At 36.4% G+C, this 19,665-nt stretch overlaps 1 protein-coding gene, 1 non-coding gene and 1 pseudogene across 2 annotated transcripts; 2 read left to right on the forward strand and 1 right to left on the reverse strand.

Annotated features, from left to right (window-relative positions):
• The first annotated feature begins 513 nt into the window (after nt 1–513).
• Nucleotides 514–585, forward strand: TRNAT-UGU (transfer RNA threonine (anticodon UGU)). Its single transcript has one exon. It is a non-coding gene; the product is annotated as a tRNA-Thr (tRNA).
• A 556-nt stretch (nt 586–1,141) lies between these two features.
• LOC114725166 (uncharacterized) lies at nt 1,142–4,994 on the reverse strand (annotated as a pseudogene).
• A 5,910-nt stretch (nt 4,995–10,904) lies between these two features.
• LOC114725152 (puromycin-sensitive aminopeptidase-like) lies at nt 10,905–18,804 on the forward strand. Its single transcript, XM_028911637.1, is given in 33 exon segments — nt 10,905–11,089; nt 11,618–11,698; nt 11,818–11,865; nt 12,101–12,241; nt 12,345–12,420; nt 12,547–12,621; nt 12,914–13,029; nt 13,161–13,235; nt 13,348–13,455; nt 13,537–13,749; nt 13,855–13,916; nt 14,027–14,054; nt 14,136–14,222; nt 14,353–14,378; nt 14,467–14,530; nt 14,638–14,718; nt 14,896–14,943; nt 15,047–15,065; nt 15,346–15,350; nt 15,454–15,465; nt 15,544–15,600; nt 15,716–15,764; nt 15,767–15,824; nt 15,896–15,976; nt 16,107–16,290; nt 16,614–16,762; nt 16,846–16,984; nt 17,097–17,243; nt 17,336–17,417; nt 17,498–17,673; nt 17,907–18,134; nt 18,245–18,316; nt 18,487–18,804. Coding segments are annotated over 33 exon segments (2,946 nt in total). The 5' UTR covers nt 10,905–11,011; the 3' UTR covers nt 18,568–18,804.
• Nucleotides 18,805–19,665: the final 861 nt, after the last annotated feature.

Raw genomic sequence — 19,665 nt, forward strand, 5'->3', positions numbered from 1 at the left:
GCAAGAAAGAAAAGACGATGAGAAGGAAATTGCCACTACTTGTATTCAAATTCCCATAATGCATTGACAAGTTGGTAGTGATTAGTGTACAGCTGAAGAGGTGAACAAGAGATTATTAGTTCGGATGTTCCTTCAACAGGAAGTAAGTGTGGGTTAAGGTGATTACAATTGACCATTAAAGGTTAAAAAAGATGTGAAATAAAGAAAAATGGAAAGGACTACTCCGGAAGAAATATGAAAGTTGATGTTTGACATTAGATGGAGAATGAGAAGTGTTGTGTGAAACAGAAGAAAGCTTCATACGCCTATACAGATTGCAAAACTGCAATTGAAGCTAACTGTTTTTTTCGGAGACAACTCAACTCAGCACATTTTGCCATTCCTTGCATCAAAGACTGAAAGTTGTCCGTAAAGAACGGGCGAGACTCCCTCAGGTGAGCCAAAGAGCACCGATTATGAGCCCGGAGAGACAGATTAAATATTTATTTGTCGACGACGCCCACAAGTCACAAAGCCCCTATAGCTCAGTGGTAGAGCGTCAGTCTTGTAAACTGAAGGTCCGTAGTTCGATCCTGCGTGGGGGCAATTTCGTGCTTTGACTTTGAATTGTTTTAGATTTTTATTGTTATCCCGTGAAGGGCATGTATCCAACCCCATCACTAGATTTTGCTTGTCTCCCGTTGCCTAGATATACATGTTATCAAAACTCACAAAATAAACTGATTGGCCAGTTCTAATTTTCCTAAAATATACACACAAGTGACACGTTGATATTTTTTCAACTGAATAAGAGGTTAAATTTAACCTCCTTACGCATAACCCACAAAAAAAAAATAAATTTAAGCCACTTTGCAAACATAAAACAATAAAATTGGACTATATTAATATATAAATCCGTTATTTTTTTGGGGGGGGGAGGGGAAAAGTCAAGGCCATACTTCCCGTTTCTAAATTCTGATGGGATAATCACTTTCCCACGTCTTGCTTTTTGTTATTATTTTTTATTTAATTTGTTGGGCCATGAAACAAACAGAAGTATACAATTTGTCGACAAATAGTATGTGACATCTATCATCAAAGTAAGGCTTCTCATTAATTTAAAAAACAAAACCTTGGACCTTCGAACTAACAGAGCAACAGTGCCAGTGGGAAACTAACAAATCAATGTCAGTGACTATTTACAGCATTTGTATGGACGGTGAAAGAATAATCTTTTTCTCAAAAAATATGGAAGGCATCTCATTCAGACTATTAAAATATGCTGTAGAAAGTTCCTCTAAAAAAATATGTCAGAAGTTTTATTCAAGATCTTTTCTGTATGATTCTAAACTGAAGTTTCCTACCACGATACAGAATTCAAGATGAAGCACGAATCTGGGAATTTGCAACAAGCCTGGAGAGTTTGCTCAAAGTCTCACGAGCAGATATTGTATCTGGATGATCTTCACCACAAATTGAAGTCCTTATAAAAACAGCCTTCCTGATCAAATCATCACCTATGTCAAATTGTGCTCCTCTTAGCATTAACTTGGCCCTAGTCTCAAGTACAGTGGCTCTACTTAAAGCTAGCTCTTGCCAAAGACAGGGATTCAACTGAGCATTAGTTTGTATGGACCTCCAGCATAGAGACTTGTCCAGCCACTTGTCAACTGGGGTCACAAACGCTTGGTCTGCTGCTTCCAACAAATTGGTGCACAAGCGCAGAAGCTCTAGAGCAGCACTGCATCGAGAGAATGTAATGAATGTGTGGATTGCTAGAGGAAGAACCACTTTTTTCACCATACATAATAGCTCTGACACTTTCAGTTCAACAACCACAGGATCATGACCAAATCCGAAAACCAGAAAACATGCTGCCCATAAATGGTCAGGACTTGGACATATTGACCCTTCACTAGTAACAGTTTGAACCATTGCTTGTGCAGCTCCAGTCATCCCTCTCTTCCGAGCATAAACTCTGATGAGCCCATTGAAATGGATCCAACCTTGCTTAGTACTACTTCTTGCGATGTTGATTCTCAACAACAGAGAAGATGCTTCCAATTCTGATTTCTTGGCGTGTGAGGATGTCAATCCACACGTCATGGTCTGAAGAAATTTTCTCCAGAAGCAGGTCCCCTGACACTTTTCTGGCATTTTATGGGCTGCGAGTGCCAGTAAGGAAACTGGAATAGCACTAGGTGCAAACCATCCACTTGCTAGGACCATTCTAGTTGCTAAGCTGCGAGGGCCATCTGCATGATCAAATATTGAGAAACAGACCTCAAAGAGTTGCACAAGGAAAGTGTTGTTCCTCAACGAGCTTGTTTCTTTACCACTCCATGATATGTCCTTCAATGGCATTCTGTTTATAGTTTCTAATAGCCTACTCGGGGTTATAGGCAATTCAGACAAAATTGCACTGACAATGGCAAGGGCCAAAGGCAACCTGCCAACTTTCTCCTCTATAGTTCTCAGAGCATCCATCTCAGCAACTGGGTAGTCCTTACCACTCCCTAGCATTAAAGACATTGCTTCAACCCCGGATAAGTAAGAGAGTTTCAGAGGTTCCAAGGTCATGATGCGAGGAAGGCGTGTTGTTATAATTACATGGGTTTCTCCACCAAAACGAGGAAGAAGATCCATTACAAGGCTATGATCCCACCAATCCTTCTCACTTTCCAAGTTATCAATGACCACCAAATATGGAATATTTCTCATAAGCTGTTTGCGGACTTTAGAAAGAGCAGCCTCTTCCTGCTCTTCAAAGCTTTTTATCCTGCTTTTCTCTAAACTATTCTCAACTCCCACATCAACCTCTAAAATAGACCTGAGGTTGAGATAGTTCTGCCTTATGTACCTGCTTTCACCTCCTATCCACAAAATCATCTTGTATCTCTGGTGATATCTGTAAGCAAACTCAAGAACAAGTTCTGTTTTACCAATTCCCGAATCCCCTGATACACAAGCAATCCCTTTCCCATACAATATCTTCCGCCCTCTTTTCCTCCTACCACGCTTCAATCTTGAACTGTAGTGCTTCATTGAAAACTCAGTACTTTGCATTTCAATATCTTTTTCTGATTCTTTCCAAACAACTGGTTCTTTTGCCTTCCTGCTGATATTTTTCATATGCCTTTCTCCGTATCTTTCATCTAAAGAATTACTCTTCCCCCATCCGAACGTGAAATTCTTCCTCTTGGGTCTAGCTTTAAGTTCAATGTAGTCTCTCTCTGAATCTCCAGTAACATCACCAAAGAGTATGAACTCCAGCTGAGAAAGTTCTTTCTTTCTTCCAATGAAATTCTCGTTCCGTGTGAAAGGGAACTCCTCTTTTTCCACCTTCTCTCTCCATTTTGTCAAGTGTTCTGCAACACTTCTCCTACCTAACCTCATTCCTAATGATATGACAGCGCTCAATATGCAGTCTCTCCAGTTTCCATCATGTGCTTCCAATTTCCATTCATCAACACGGGAGAGGCCATGAACAGCATCTCTCCATTCCTGTTCCAATCCTCCATATGAAACCCAGAGCTCTCCTCCATGTTTTTCCCACGGCTCACCTCTCTTCTCAATTATATCCCTCACAAGACAATCTGCTGGACTCAAATCAAAGTATATTGGGATTAGATTCTTCTTACCAGAGAAAAAATTGCAGCTCTTCGATGGTGTAAGGGTTCTTGAAACACTTCCTCGTTATTATAACTATACCAAAGGAAGCAGCGTCCATGGCCCTCTCAACAATGCTATGCTTGCGAGAGTTCCTGCATCGGGCCCTGTCACTTACAAAGCAACTTATGCCTTGAACTTCTAACTCAGCACGTAACCAACTGACAAATCGTAATAATGGGGGCTTTCTGCCGTGTAATCCAATAAAAACATCACAATTACGGAGTCTGTAAGAGGAATGTGAGATAGAACAACCCAGAGTTGAGGATGTTTTATGGTTTCTCCCGCCCTTGATTCGCTTCTCTTTTTGTCCAAAATAGCCATCTTCATAGGCATAGTTGTGACCAGATACTGTGCTGCTAGAGATGCCAATTGAAGAAGACACACGATCATGCTCCAGCAAATCACTTGAGTTGTTACAGCCGGCCGTAGATGTAGAAGCATCTGAGAAGGCATATCTGACATTTCCTACAGATTTTGCCCTGGAACAGTAGTAAGGTGGGGTCCAGTGGATTTTGATGGTGGAACTGACGGCGATTTTGGAGAGAAGAAAGGTGACTGGTTCGCTGAAAAGAATGTAGACGATGATGATGACATATTCCTTGAAGTCATAGCTCGCAGGGTCCCAAAGTTCCCGCTTCCTTCTTGAATGTCCATACTTGTATGTTTCTCAACTACGGAAGATTCTGAAATCCATGCCCCCACAATGCATATGGAACAGATTTCCTGAAGTAGGGATAGAGTCTTCGTCAATCACCAGATTTATTGCGTCAAAACTGAATATTCTACGTTATCAGGCATATGATCTTAAGTTTGGAGTAAAATATCAACAGTGGCATCATCATCCAAGATATTCCACAATAAAACCAACACACGCTTCAATAGATCTCACCCAAATCAAAAGAGACAAGCGAAAATACAAAAATGAAATTTGGCGACTGACTTACTGATAAATATTTGCTTTGCAGAAAGCTTTTCGTACGAAAAGACAGAAAAGTAGTTAGGGGATAGTGTCCAGAGATCTGTTTGGGGCATACACGTTTTTCTGGGAAAACACAGTTGATGCGAAAAGTAACAGAGGCTTGAACTCAACTCGCTTGCATCCATTAAATTAAAGTAATTTATCGACCAATTATTCAGAAACACTTTCCGCTGAATACGGAAGCGGCATGGTAGATCACTGGCGCCACCAGGGGAAGAAAATAGATAAACTTTCAGATTTAATCAAATAATGAATATTGATATAACTACATTATCTATGAGATCTGAGTACTTACTAGGCTACAAAACTAAAACTCTGTTTCATGTATTCATTGTGCTGCCTCCAACCAGTCAACCCCATTTCCCTGAACGAATCACGGAACGTCAAGAAAGTTCAAGAATTGAACCGACTGACTTCAAAATTCTCAGTACTTAGGGAGAAGAGAGAACGCAAGCAACCTGCGAAAATTAGACATGGTTAAGGAAATACTTCATTTATAGAAAAACATTAATATTTGATCTTTCAGGCATCTAATTGATTATTATCGACGCATTGAGATACCAAAATGGAAGTATCATCAGCGTGGGACGTTTTCAGATTTCCAGTGAGTATAGAAATCATGGTTCGGCCCACTGGGTAGGTAACCATTTCAGTAAACAAGTTAAATTGATCGAGAATGAATTAAAAATCACCTACCTTTTCAGAAGAAGCAAGAGGAAAGTCTTCAGAGTGGAGAAACTCTAGCTGTTTTATGATAAGCACGCTTCTTTTTGAAGTATACGTTTAAAAAAAAAAAAAAAACCTGCACTGACTCTCACTCTTCTCTCCCTGTAATCTCTTTAGCAATAAATCTCAACCCTTTTCTCACTCTGTGTATGGCAATATTTTTCTGATGTTTGGAGCAGAGGGGTGGCTATTTTTTCAATGTGACGATATGAATAATGTGTCTGCAGGACTGAGAGAATGGTCTGAAGAGGAAGGAACACCGTTGGAAGAAGGTAATGGGGCCAGAGAAAGGATCTGAGTAGGGCATGGAGGAAATGAGAGAGGGCTCCACAATCATTTATAAGACTGTTAAAACTTGCAGGGAATCAATCCAGTATGATTTGAGCATTTGGATTCACACTGTGTTAAAAAAAAATAAAAAAAGTTGTTGCCTTTTGGGGTCTCCGCTAGGTGTTTGATTGAAAGTCACACCACCGGCTTTGATTAAAAGACCCATAAGAGAGCCACTCCATTGCAAAACGCGGTATTTTGTACTTTCCAGAATCATGCGCCCCTCATCAGTCACTGACCTTTCCATGTTCTATTCCATGGAATAGTTTTCTTTCCCTGCCTGGCCGCCATCCCTTCTCATCATATATTTTCTTCTCTCTCTCTCTCTTTCTTTTTCCACTCTTAATTAATGCCGATAGGAGCTGTCCAGATTGTAACACATAAAACAGTTACATTGTATCCTAAGCTGAATCTGTTTATTTGTTTCCTCAGAATCCATAGTTTCCTAAATGATGGTGCCGGAAATCAGGAATGAGGAGGTGAAAAACGCGAGGTAATTTTGCTGAATATTTATGAATTGTGGCTGCGAAATAAATAAATAAATAAAGGGAGAAGGGTACGGAAGGGAGAAAGAGACCGTTAGGTTGACTTTTAAAAGAGGGGATGATCAACAAGAGTCCAAAGAAGTTCATTGTAAACGAAGAGATTCACATGCCCCCATGTGACTCCATTTACGACACCGATGCTTCCTTCCCCCTACTTCCCTCCCCCTCCCTCTGTCCTATTTGTTCCATCCTCCCCTCACCACAATATTTAGTATTTACACGTTTTTCCGATTAACAAAATATATATAAGCTTACCTTTCTTAATAAAAAGACAGTTTTATTTAAACACGAGTAAAAATAATAATATACATAAAAAAGAGCATTTCACCTTTACCAGATCATGTAAGCAGTAAAAAGCATGACAAGTGTAAAAACTCTAACTTTATCTGTACAGCTTTACTCCCAATGCTAATAGCAAAATCCAAGTAAATCTCTATATTTATTAAAATGAAATCTTAATTCAAGTCAAATCTAAAATCCTAGATGTTTGAGTGAAATTAAAATAAATCTAATTAATCTCGGATCTCATTATTTTTATTTGATTACCACGTATTCTTCATAATTTTTTTAAAAAATTATACTTTTAATATAGAGCTTGTTGGTATTATGTGAGAAACATATGCATAGAACACCAAAGGTCCTGCTTGTTATCATGATTGAAATAACTTATAAACATATTTTATGTAAATCGAGATAAAATTCTTATCACATACTACCTCTGGTCCTTAATATAAGACTTTGTTTGAATTTTATTTTGGTCTTAAGTATAAGATCTCAATCTATTTTGTCTCTCATATTTATAGATTTTTTTCCAAGATAATCTTTTTAACAATAGTAGTTCTAGCTAATACACTTGATTAGTAAGGATATTTTAAGAAAAACACTACCTATTTATTACAAATAAATAACTTAATATTTTTTAATATTTTTAAATTAGATAACTAGTTCTTATAATTAAAATTAAAAGTAATATTTATCGTATTTTATAAACCATCATAGAAATGCCTATTCCGTAAATATATGTGTAGAGCTAGTTCATTTCTAATACGCGCAACCCTCTTTGTGGAGATAGGTTGATTTTAAGACTCACTTTAGACCCCTAAATGGGCCCTCCACCGATGAGCTGGTCACCATCCTATGTAGTATGTCCCGTCATTCATGTCACATCCCAACATAATTCACTTCCTCCTTTGTTTTTCAATGGCTCTTCCTTCTTACTGTGAGCTATAGGTCAATATATTGGTCCCACCATATGGACGGTTCTGTCACTTGTTGGCATTCTCTTGAATTATAGGTTCGGGCTGTTTAGATGGATTCAGAAAATATTTTTACGGTTTACAAAATAAATATGTAAAAAATTTATCTCGTTTTAATGAAAAAGTACTTCTGAAACTATAGGTTGGAGGTTGCCAAACACCCCATTAACCTGTTAATAAGTTGTTAGTTGATATGATAAATAGTTTTATTTTTATAAAACAAAAAACACAAATTTCAATTAAAAAAAAGACACGAGAATTTTAATCTTAATACTTTCAATCTGATAGAAATTCATACCAAATAAAATTACAAGTTCGATATTAAGTGTTATCTCTTGTACGCGGTAATAATTAAAAAGAAAAAAACATTAAAAGTTTTGTTAGCGAAAAAGGTCAAAATCAAAATGTCAGTACCCTGCATATAAAAATTGCAGAAGTATCGTACTTTCCGTGTATAATTTAATGACGGGCTTTTTCTTTCTTTTTTTTTTTTTTGAAAAACCAATATATTCCTCTTATTTATGAAATTATATAAGTTATTTTCCCTCGATTTAGTTTGATAAAAAATACAAGTTTAATTTGATAATATTTGAAGCACTTAGTATTTATTTCTTTATTTTGCCTTTTTATACTTCCGGTATTAAACTTCAGACATAATTAATTTATGATAATTAATATAGTATTGATTTTTGTCAAGCAATTTCAAAAAGGCTCGGCAAATTTCTGTAAAATTAATATTAATGGAGGCAAAATCAACATATAATAATGGTGTTATTATAGACTCTCCACCAATATTTTAAAGAGAATTACAATGCAGTTCCAATGAAATTAAATAATTATCTTTAACCAAGTTACTTTGTTATTATTGAGACTTTATAATAATTCTCAGTATTTTATTTTAAGTGAAAAGATTCTGAGTACTGTTGAAGGACTTCTTGAATGCGCTATAACTAGTAAGCAATCACCCTGTTAGAGCAAAATGAAGTGTGCCTTGGGACTTCATTCACATTTTTTATTATACAAATCTAATCTAGAGCTATGGGCTGCGCCAGCACTACCTTGAAAAGGAACACCCTATTCTACACCATATTTCCTCAGCTTGAACTGCATCTCAACACTATCAGCTTTAAATTAAAAATATATTTCATCTATGCTTTATGGATTTTTTTTTGGTTATCAAAATTTTAGAAAAAAAAATTGAGTTCACTCACGATCCAAAAACAGGACAATTAACCCTAACTCCAATTTTACCGACCACCGTAGCTTAATTGAGACAGTTGACCCCGTTGTTTACCAGCTAAGGCATATGCTTTATGAATCTTAAAACAAGCTAGGTATATCATTTATGATGTTTGGATGGAATATTTTGATCTAAACTTTATATTTAGTATGTGTGACTTTGATGGGTTGGTTATAAACCATATAGATTACTCATAGAAGGCTGCTATTTACTGTTATCAATGACAAGTCACTCTCGGTGACAAATGTCACCTGTGATGCTTAAATAAGGTTAATAATATTTAGATTTCAACCTAATACATTGAGATGTTTTGTGCCAGTTGAATATAATAAGAAAATACACTTGAACAATACAGATAATCCACATATATTATTTCTTGTCCTTAGGCTTTATATTATTGCCATGTCCTTGCAGTTGGCTACACTGGGAGCTGTTTCAGGTCTGCTGTCCCGCTCAATCCCTCTGCTTTTGCTTTGTTTTGCGTGGGAAAATGGTTTGTGGGGTGCCCTTCTTTTAGGGGATCCGTCGGTGTAGAATTTGTGCGCGCGCGCGCGCGTGTTTTAACTTGTATTTTTATTAGAGTCGTATAAATATATTATTATATCATATGTTTGTATGTTATTGCAATTTCAAAAATTCAAAAATTAAATGTAAATAAAATATTCCATGGAACAATGAGGACCTTTTTTTTTTTTAACCCCCAAAACGAAATGGGTATTTCATGTGAAGCCCAAATGGTGGGCCGATCGGAAGCTAAAAATGGAAGCATCAGTCTAAAATCTGGGTTGGTGGGTGAGCCCAATATTTAACTTTGGACTTTTCTGTTTTGATCCATATAAACTGACCAGAGAAATACAAGCACCCAAATTCGCACATCATATGAGATTTACCGTATCTTCGAATTTTACCCTTTCTTTTTAATAATAAAATGAAATGATATGACTTATATATATATATATATATAAATGTGTGATTACCTATATCAAATATGAATATTATTGAACACAAATTAAGAATATATTCTTCTGGTCCTAAATATAAGACCAATCTACAAAATAGGTCTTATGTTCAGAATTAGATGAGTAAGATACGACTTATTACATCAAGTTCTCTTCACATTTTTTCCCCACTATGCTAAGCTACCTTCCCAATTCTCTAAGGTGGCATCATTACATTACACGGCTCTATTAGATAATAGCTAATTGAGAACTTTCACTTCTCTTACAGAATTCCAGAAGCAAGTTCTATTTCAATGATGACAGTTTCATTTTTTATTTTATTCCATTTTGAACTCCCAAGTGCGTCCTTGAATACGCTCTGCCCAATTTCAATATCTAAATTCGTTCTCTAAGCCGTCCAACCAAGTGAAAAGAAAATTGATACTTTCAAGTAAGATTGAAGTTGATAACTCAAAAGTTAAATATAATAAAAATAAATTATGTTGGAAGAGCTATTCCTCAGGCTTTATAGTTAATACAAACAACAAAATTAAATTAACTAGATGATAAAATGAATATTTATGAAAATATAAATAATCAAAATCAATTAAATGAAATATAATACTCTAAAAACCAATATTGTATAAAATTAAAATCAATTCCCAATACCAGTATTAATTTACGTGGCATTTAAAAAAATATTTTCACTCAATTCAAGGCAAAATCTTTCTCACATATTTATTTTGTTAGTGGAAAATCACTTTAAAAATTAATTCAAATACTCGGAAGCATGTGCTGATTAATTTAGATAAATAAAATCACAAAAAATTAAAAAAAAAGAAAGAAAATACTACACTGTTAAGTGTTGCTTGATGAAAATGAAGAAAGCCCCGCATGGCGTTTATAATTTATAAATTTATCATATATTGCGTTTTCATGCTGCACAAGGCTATAAATAAAAATATCTTCCGGCGCTGCTGTGATCTTGCTTCTCTCGGTCGGGTCTGTGTGTTCTCTGCGTTTGATCCTGAGAAAGGTAAAGCTCAAACACCGCTTATATCAAAACGTTTGGGTAGCACCCCCTTTCTATATCATGTCAATTCAAAATCTCCGTTTTTATTTTTACTTGTAAAATTTTGTGCCCATATTTCCCATTATCCGTAATTCCACATATTGCCTATCCCTATCTTCTGTCTTCCATAAGAATGAGAACTGGCTGTTTTCGTTCCTCTGTTTTCCTTGAGGGCGTCGCTGATCTTCAGTTGGAAAGCTTTACTTTTTAAAACCTGTAGTCCGTTCTTCGTGGAAAATCTTAACCCTTGTTTGGGGCTGGGATTTTGACCTCAATGGCGCGGTTGGTTCTGCCGTCGAAGACTCTGGCTTTTTCAAGAAAGAGTTTACTGGGCTTGATCTCCACTGCTCCTGTGATTACCCTTATATAAGTTATTTATTTATTTATTTATTTTTGTGTTTTTGCGACGTTGAGTGGACTGTAACACTGTCTATGTTGCGTGCTGTCTGGAAACCTTCGCTATGCTAGTTCACATATCATCTGTGTTACCGTCATAAATCTTCTGGGACTGTCTTTCGGGTAGCAATAATTGAATATAGGCCAGAAGTAATGGGTATGTCTGTCTCCACTCGTCGTACGCATTCTCCTAATTTTTGGAGCGAGATATTGGGCATTCAACGTCTGGTTCCCTGAGCTATTTGAAATGGCTCTCAGCTTCCGGAAGTTAATGATTCAGTTGTTTTGAAGCTAGGCGGCAGTTCGTATTTTCATCCATCTTGATGAGTTTTTTAGTTAATCCAGTACCTTCTCTGCATTCTAATTGTATTTTTTCTTTGTTTTTTATATGAAAATTCTAAACCAAAAGGAAAGATTGGATGTTACGGCTCCTGTTTCCTTCCCTATTACATATTCAACATGATGATCGTCTGTGTTTTTGCAACTTCAGGTAACCAGCCGTGTTAACTATTTTGAGAATACAGCAAAGAATAGCATCGTATTGAGGCGTTTCCTTTCTTCACAGGTTAGAAATTTGCCCTCTGGTTTTTATGCTGTCATAAATTAATATATATATTGTGATTAGAAATTGTCAGATATTATAAAATGATCTGGCATTTGAACTGCCCCTAACTTGTATTGTAGGTCTTTTTCCGACAGAGGTGTTGCCCATTTCACCCTTCATTTTCTTCAGTAAGCTAATAAATTTCTGTATGGAAACTTTATTTTTCCTGATTATCTGCTTATGTTTAAAAATATTCTACTTCCCTTTCTGCATTTCTACCCGTTCAGAATCAGATTCTATGGCGATGCGTGACCTGTCTGTCTAGTGTGTATCATTTTGGAAGCTTTCGTATTGGTATAATTTATGTGGAGTTTCATTTTGTTTTGTTTCTATAATTATCGGCATTCTTTTATCTTGTTTTAGAGAGTTAAGCAAGTGAATCGCAAGCTAGTTTGTTCAGTTGCCACGGAGGACTTGCCAAAGCAAGTTGAAGAACCTAATATGGAGACACCTAGAGAAATATTCTTGAAGGATTATAAGATGCCTGATTACTACTTTGACACGGTGAGTCTGGAGGAGTTTTATAGTCATGTTACATTTGAGGTGCTGCAATTCTTAAACGTTCTAACTTTCCTTGTGTTCATGTGTATGCATGGAATCAATACAGGTGGATCTGAGATTTTCCTTGGGTGAGGAAAGCACAATGGTTAGCTCAAAAATTACTGTGTTTCCTCGCATTGAAGGTAGAGCATAGTGGTTGTTGATCATGTTCCCCAGAAGCATATACATTATTATTATCTGAGTAATTTTGGAGTACTTATTTGCAATAATTCCTTTTATATTTTGAATTGATCTATTTTATGGAACAGGTTCTTCTCCCCCACTTGTTTTGGATGGGCAGGACTTAAAATTGATTTCAATTCAGCTGAATGGCAAAGCACTGAAGTATATATAAATTCTAGCCGCTTCTTGTGATTGTGAAGATCTTCTGAATGTAATGTCTGTCAATGTCACTGCTTTTCCTCCTGGCCAATTTATTAGGCCAGAAGGTTCAGTTTGCATCATGGAATTCCTATGAGATATATTTGCAACATGATATCTGTACTTCTTACTTATAACTCTGGGGGTCTTTGCTTTGGAGAACACTTGTGTCATATGGGTGGCAATGATGGGGGCTCGGAGTATTATTTGGCATCATTTTCAATATTTCTTAGTTTCTTTTCCTGTTCATCTTTTAGGAGGATGATTACCATTTGGGTGCACGGCGTCTAACCATCCATTCACCTCCTAGTGGTAAATTCGTTCTAGAAATCATAAATGAGATCTACCCACAGAAGAACACATCATTAGAGGTATATGGAAATCTCTTTTGCTGCAGAGTTTGTTGCTTCATTTTACTTATCACTTCTTCCTTCACACCCTCCTCCCCTGGACATTAAGTGAGGGGAAGGGACGTGCTTACTGTGAATTTGATTAACTGTAGGGACTCTACAAGTCATCTGGAAATTTCTGCACTCAATGTGAGGCGGAAGGATTTCGTAAAATTACATTTTATCAGGTTGGCGTTTCAGAGTAGTTAATACCTTAATATGCTTGGCTGATCCATATTGTTTCTAACATCACAACATCAGGTTTTCTGATTTCACTTGTGGATTTTCATCTGTTGATAGGATCGACCTGATATAATGGCAAAATATACATGTCACATTGAGGCAGATAAATCATTGTACCCGGTGTTGTTGTCTAATGGAAATCTGATTGAGCAAGGTGACTTGGAGGTAAGCATCTCCAAATATGCTTTGTAATGAGACAAACAAGCTATGAAGTTACTAAAATTCACCTATTTGTGCATTTTGCAGAATGGAAAGCATTATGCTGTTTGGGAGGATCCCTTCAAGAAGCCTTCCTATTTGTTTGCTTTGGTTGCTGGGCAGTTACAGAGCAGAGACGACACATTTATCACACGCTCTGGACGCAAGGTATCTCTCAGGATCTGGACCCCTGCTGAGGATGTACCCAAGACGGCACATGCAATGTATTCTCTAAAGGCTGCTATGAAGTGGGATGAAGATGTCAGTTTCTTTTCTTAATCTGAAATCAATTTGAACATGATTATTCATTTTGATTGCATATTAAATATGGACTCTCAGGATTTTTTTTATATGCTTTGGGAATAGGTTTTTGGTCTTGAATATGACCTGGATCTCTTCAATATTGTTGCTGTTCCTGATTTTAACATGTGAGCTTGTCATTTTTTAACACATTATCAGATTATTTGTATATAATGCTTTATGTAATATGAGCTACCATTAAAACATAATCTATTCTTCTTGCTTTTTGATTGGTCAGGGGAGCCATGGAAAACAAAAGTTTGAATGTATGTCTCTATCTTGTCAGCTTGTCTTGGTTATTTTGTTGTCTTACTCTTTGAAGATTGTAATTGCTGATTTATTTGCAGATCTTCAACTCCAAGCTTGTTTTAGCATCTCCAGAAACTGCTACTGATGCAGATTATTCTGCAATATTGGGAGTTATTGGCCATGAGGTTTGTAATTTTTATAGCTTGGGAGCTCTAGAGCATGACTTCCTTGAAGATGTTTTATTCAAAAAAGAAAAGAAATTCATGAAGATGATTTCAACACCGTGACCTGAGTTTTTTCCCCTCTATTATGCAGTATTTCCACAACTGGACTGGCAACAGGTAGTTGGTAGTCTTTCATTCATTACATCAGATCTTTGTTATATTTCCCACGCAAACTTGAACTGAGCATTGAATTTAACAATACCAGAGTGACTTGTCGTGACTGGTTCCAGCTTAGCCTGAAGGAAGGTCTCACTGTTTTTCGTGACCAGGCACTACCTCTGTACTTGCTTGACATGCTTCATTTGAGAAATCAGCAATGTTTTTCTCTTGTGAATTTTTCAAATTCCTTGTAATGAATTGCACTGATTGTCTGTAGGAATTTTCGTCTGACATGGGAAGCCGCACTGTTAAACGGATCGTTGATGTTTCAAGACTTCGAAATTATCAATTTCCACAGGTTACTTTAGTTTTTTTTTTAGGTTACAAATTCTGCAACTTCTGAGGTGATGGCTTCTGCTAACTGCCATCGTAATTGATCATGCCAACATTGTTTCTGTCTTTCTTTGACAATTCTTGTTATGCAGAATTTATGTGATGTCTGGGTAAGCTCTAATGTCTGTATCTGATTTTGCAGGATGCTGGACCCATGGCTCATCCGGTGCGACCACACTCTTACATCAAGGTAAAAACTCTTAAGTCCTTCCCTTACCTTGTTCTCTCTCAAAACTCTTTTTAAGATGTGATTTTCAAATTTGTATTTACGCTTCTCTTTTCATCTTTGACAGATGGACAACTTCTACACAGGCAAGCTTGTGTTTTAATAATTTTGGTTTACAGGTTATAAATTAAACTAGAAGTGTGCCCTGTGCACTGCACGGAGCATAAAGAATGAATTGCACAATCCATGACTTGTGAACAGTGACATGTTAAAGATTTTATATTCTATATGGATGTGGATATATTGATTGATGATTGTTCATGTTAGTTGACTTTTTATTATGATTTCTACCACTAATGTCTGTCTCTTTCGGATATGCTTCTGGATTTAATGCTGATGTGGAGCTATCATGGTGTTGATGCACAGTGACGGTGAGTTCAACATTTCTCTCTTGCTAGTTCTGATCTTCGATTTGACATGAACCTTTTCTTGTGAAGAAATCTAATTGTTTTTGTTATATTTATATTTCTGCAGGTCTATGAGAAGGTTTGACATTCACTACTTCATTTTCTCAATCCTTCTTTGTCTGTGCCTGCTATTTTTTCTGAATATTTCCTGTATCAGGGGGCTGAAGTTGTCAGAATGTACAAAACCTTGTTGGGAAGTCAGGGATTTCGTAAAGTAAGAACGCATTCATCTGATGCCTGAAAATAGGTCTCATATGTTAGGAGTCTGTTGCTTGACATGCAAAACTGTTTTCTTAAGCCACGATTAATGCAAGTCTTCTGGATTTTAGGGCATGGACTTATATTTTAAGAGACATGATGGGCAAGCTGTAACGTGTGAAGATTTTTTGCTGCAATGCGGGATGCAAATGATGCAGATTTTGCAAACTTCTTACTCTGGTCTGTATCCTAAATTTGAGTCTTGTAGCACTTTTATCTTCATTTCTTGCTAACTCTTAAACAAAACACAGGTACTCACAAGCTGGAACCCCTATTATCAAAGTGAATTCCTCTTATAATCCTGAAGCGCATACTTTCTCTTTGAAAATTAGGTAAATTAGTTGAATGTTTACATTTCTACTTACTGATTGGGTGGTTTAGGCAACTGTGCGGAATTGACTTTTTATTTTAGTTTTTGGCTGTTGGTCTCTAATAATTTGATTGGTTGGGGCCTTTTTGCAGTCAAGAGATTCCACCAACTCCTGGGCAACCAGTTAAGGAACCCATGTTCATTCCTTTGGCAGTAGGTTTGCTTGATTCAACGGGAAAGGACATTTCTCTTTCAACTATATATCACGATGGAACTTTGCAGTCTGTTTCAAGAGATGGTCAACCTGTCTACACCACAGTTCTTCGGCTCACCAAGGTTGTTTAGAAGTTTTAACTGATATTTTATGGCTTGCAATGATGTTTTTAGCTGATATCTTCTAGTAAGATTTACTTCATTACACATGCAAGCTAAATTGCTCGGATGCCAATACGTGAAGGGAGGAAAGAAAGTTATAGTTTTTGAAACCATGTTGTCATGTTTCCTTCTCCAATCTTACTTAAAAAGCATGATGTGATTTGAATGAAAACCCAATCAACTATATTTCTGAGTATTCTGAATAATGAGTTATTTTGGTTTATAATATGGTGGTGCTTTTCCTCTTCATACCTAACTCATAATGTAATTCTCATACTACACAGAAAGAAGATGAATTTGTGTTCTCAGATGTATTTGAGAGGCCTGTCCCATCTCTACTACGGGGATATAGTGCTCCAGTCCGTCTTGAATCAGATCTCACTGACGTTGACCTGTTTTTCCTACTGGCTAATGATTCAGATGAATTTAACCGGTTTGTCTTCTTCGCAGTTGCATTTTTCTTTTGGCCTGAGACTTAATGTAAAGTATTTACTGGCTTTTTCTTTAATGACCTAGTTGGGAGGCTGGGCAAATTCTGGCTCGTAAGCTGATGCTCAGTTTGGTGGATGATTTCCAACATAACAAACCATTAGCTTTGAATCAAAAATTTGTGGACGGTTTCAAGAGCATTTTATCTGACTCGAGCCTGGAAAAAGTATGTTTCAAATAAGTTGACCTTGAGATTGTTGATTTTCTTTGATGTCATTGTTCATAGCAAATGATATAAATGCTGATAACATTATAATATTAATCTTTTGTTTATATAGGAATTTGTTGCAAAGGCATTAACTTTGCCTGGTGAGGGAGAAGTAATGGACATGATGGAAATTGCAGATCCTGATGCTGTTCATGCTGTTCGAACTTTTATCAGGAAACAGCTTGCAAGTGAATTGAGGGAAGAGTTCCTCAGCACAGTATGCCCTCTTCTGTGAAGTCGCCTACTAATAGTAAATGAAATATCTTTTATTCTTCGTCAATTGTCTTCTCATGTACACCCTTTTTGCAGCTAAAAGATAACAGGAGCTCCGAAGAGTATGTTTTCAATCATCCTAACATGGCCAGACGTGCTTTGAAGAATATTGCTCTTGGTATAAAGTTGTTTTTACATTAGCATACATTCATATGCTTGGTGGGTGGCAGTTCGCTAATTTTTTAATGTTTCCTATAGCATATCTTGCCTGCCTGGAGGATCCTGAGATCACCAACATGGTGCTGCATGAGTACAATACTGCCACAAATATGACTGAGCAATTTGCAGCTTTGGCAGCTATAGCCCAGAACCCTGGTAAAACTCGGGATGATGTTCTTGCTGACTTCTATGGCAAGTGGCAGCATGACTTCTTGGTAAGTCTTCACTTCTGCAGTTTGTTTTTTCTGGGAATGAGATCTTATCTTTCCGCTTTTGTATGTTCGATACCATTTCTATAAATTATAATTTCTACGTTTATGATGAAAATCAAACTTAAAGAACTGCTAACATAATCTAGTAGAACCCTGCTTCTTCTTTCCTCCTACTTTCTACAAGGCGAAAGTTTCTAATGATAGTAATGAATCATTTTTCCGTTTTTTCCATCCAGGTGGTGAATAAATGGTTTGCGCTTCAAGCAATGTCTGACATTCCTGGAAATGTTGAGAATGTGAAGCAACTGTTAAACCACCCAGCATTTGACCTGCGCAATCCAAACAAAGTGTACTCACTTATTGGAGGTTTCTGCGGATCTCCTGTGAACTTCCATGCAAAGGATGGATCAGGCTACAAGTTTTTGGGAGAAATTGTGCTGCAACTTGACAAGATCAATCCTCAAGTCCGTATTCAAAAGCCATCTGTGAATTATGGATTCTCATCTCTTTGAATTTTCAGCTCACCGGTTTTATTTAATCTGTTTATTTCTTTTGTTTTTGTCTTTGAATGTAGGTTGCCTCACGAATGGTGTCGGCCTTCTCTAGATGGAAGCGTTATGATGAAAACAGACAAAAACTTGCCAAGGTATGCTATTGGTGCAACTTTTGGCAGATTGCCATGCTTTACCTTTTCTTAAAAATTGAGAATGAGCCAACCTCCCCTTCCTACGCAGAAGCGAGGGGATTTAATTATGGAATTTCTACTGTCTAGTTATCATCTCTGTTACAAGTTGGGGGTGGTGTTTTATGTTGCAGGCCCAGCTGGAGCTAATTATGTCAGCCAATGGACTGTCAGAGAATGTGTATGAGATTGCGTCCAAAAGCTTAGCTGTTTAAAAATATTCATAAAATGGGAAATACCGAAGTTGTCTTCGTTTTAGTTTTTAACGCATTGTGGGCGCACACCTGACACCACCACCTTACCTGCGCTCCCTTCTGTGTAGCTATCTTCATGTTGATTATTGTACCTGATCTCAATTTCTGGGGATGCTTTGCTTTTTGTCTTTGATATAAAGTGGTGTCTGATATGATATAAACCCTTTATTTATGTTTGGTATCTTTTAACTCTTCTCATGCCTCCTCGTCCACTCTTTTTTGTTCCTCATGAATATTCCTTTGTTCTATTTGTAAGTTGATTTAAACATATTTTACATAAACTGAAAATTTTTGAACCTCATTAACCCTCTTTTAAAATTCAGCAACTTTTTAATTTTACCCTAATTTAATGTGTATTATACTGTTGGAGAACAAAATCAATACGGTAAACACAATAATAAATGAAGGGTAAAATTGTATATTTATATAAAAAAATTTTTTCTCTGTCTTACAAATAAAACCAAAAATTTATTCTCTTTATGCCTTGTAAATAGGATTAGAAAAGTATCTATTGGCTACAACCCCTCCCCCCTTTCTTTTCCCAGTCCACTTTGATGTTGGCACAGGAAAATTTATATTTCCATGTTTGTTATAATTCATATGGTACCAAATGCTCTGAAAAAGTAAAACTATATGTATAAAATATGTATATATACTTCAAATAAGATACAAGTAATAAATTTTGATGGTATAAAATAACTCAAGATCATAAAGAAAATCTAATATTTTTACTACTCTCGTTAATGTCTTTACGTTGTCATTAGAATAATTTGTATAATTCATTATTTATTTCTCATTTATTAATTTCTTGAATATGCGTGCGCATTTACGCATTTGGACTAAAAAAATTTTAAAATGTCATACTGAACATATTGTATAATGCCATTCATGTATTCAAATTTGTAAATCATAGATCATAATTAGACACTTGATCATATTATTATATGTTGGCATAAAACCCTGTGCCCAATTTGAAATGGTAATGCCGCAATGGAGAGAACTGTGATAGCCAATAATCTTGTAATCTAAAGATATGAAAGCTTTCTTATAAGTAAAAGG

This window comes from Neltuma alba, unplaced genomic scaffold (assembly GCF_004799145.2).
Source record: "Neltuma alba isolate B1F8T4 unplaced genomic scaffold, ASM479914v2 tig00012228_pilon, whole genome shotgun sequence".
In the NCBI taxonomy this organism is placed as follows: Eukaryota; Viridiplantae; Streptophyta; class Magnoliopsida; order Fabales; family Fabaceae; genus Neltuma; species Neltuma alba.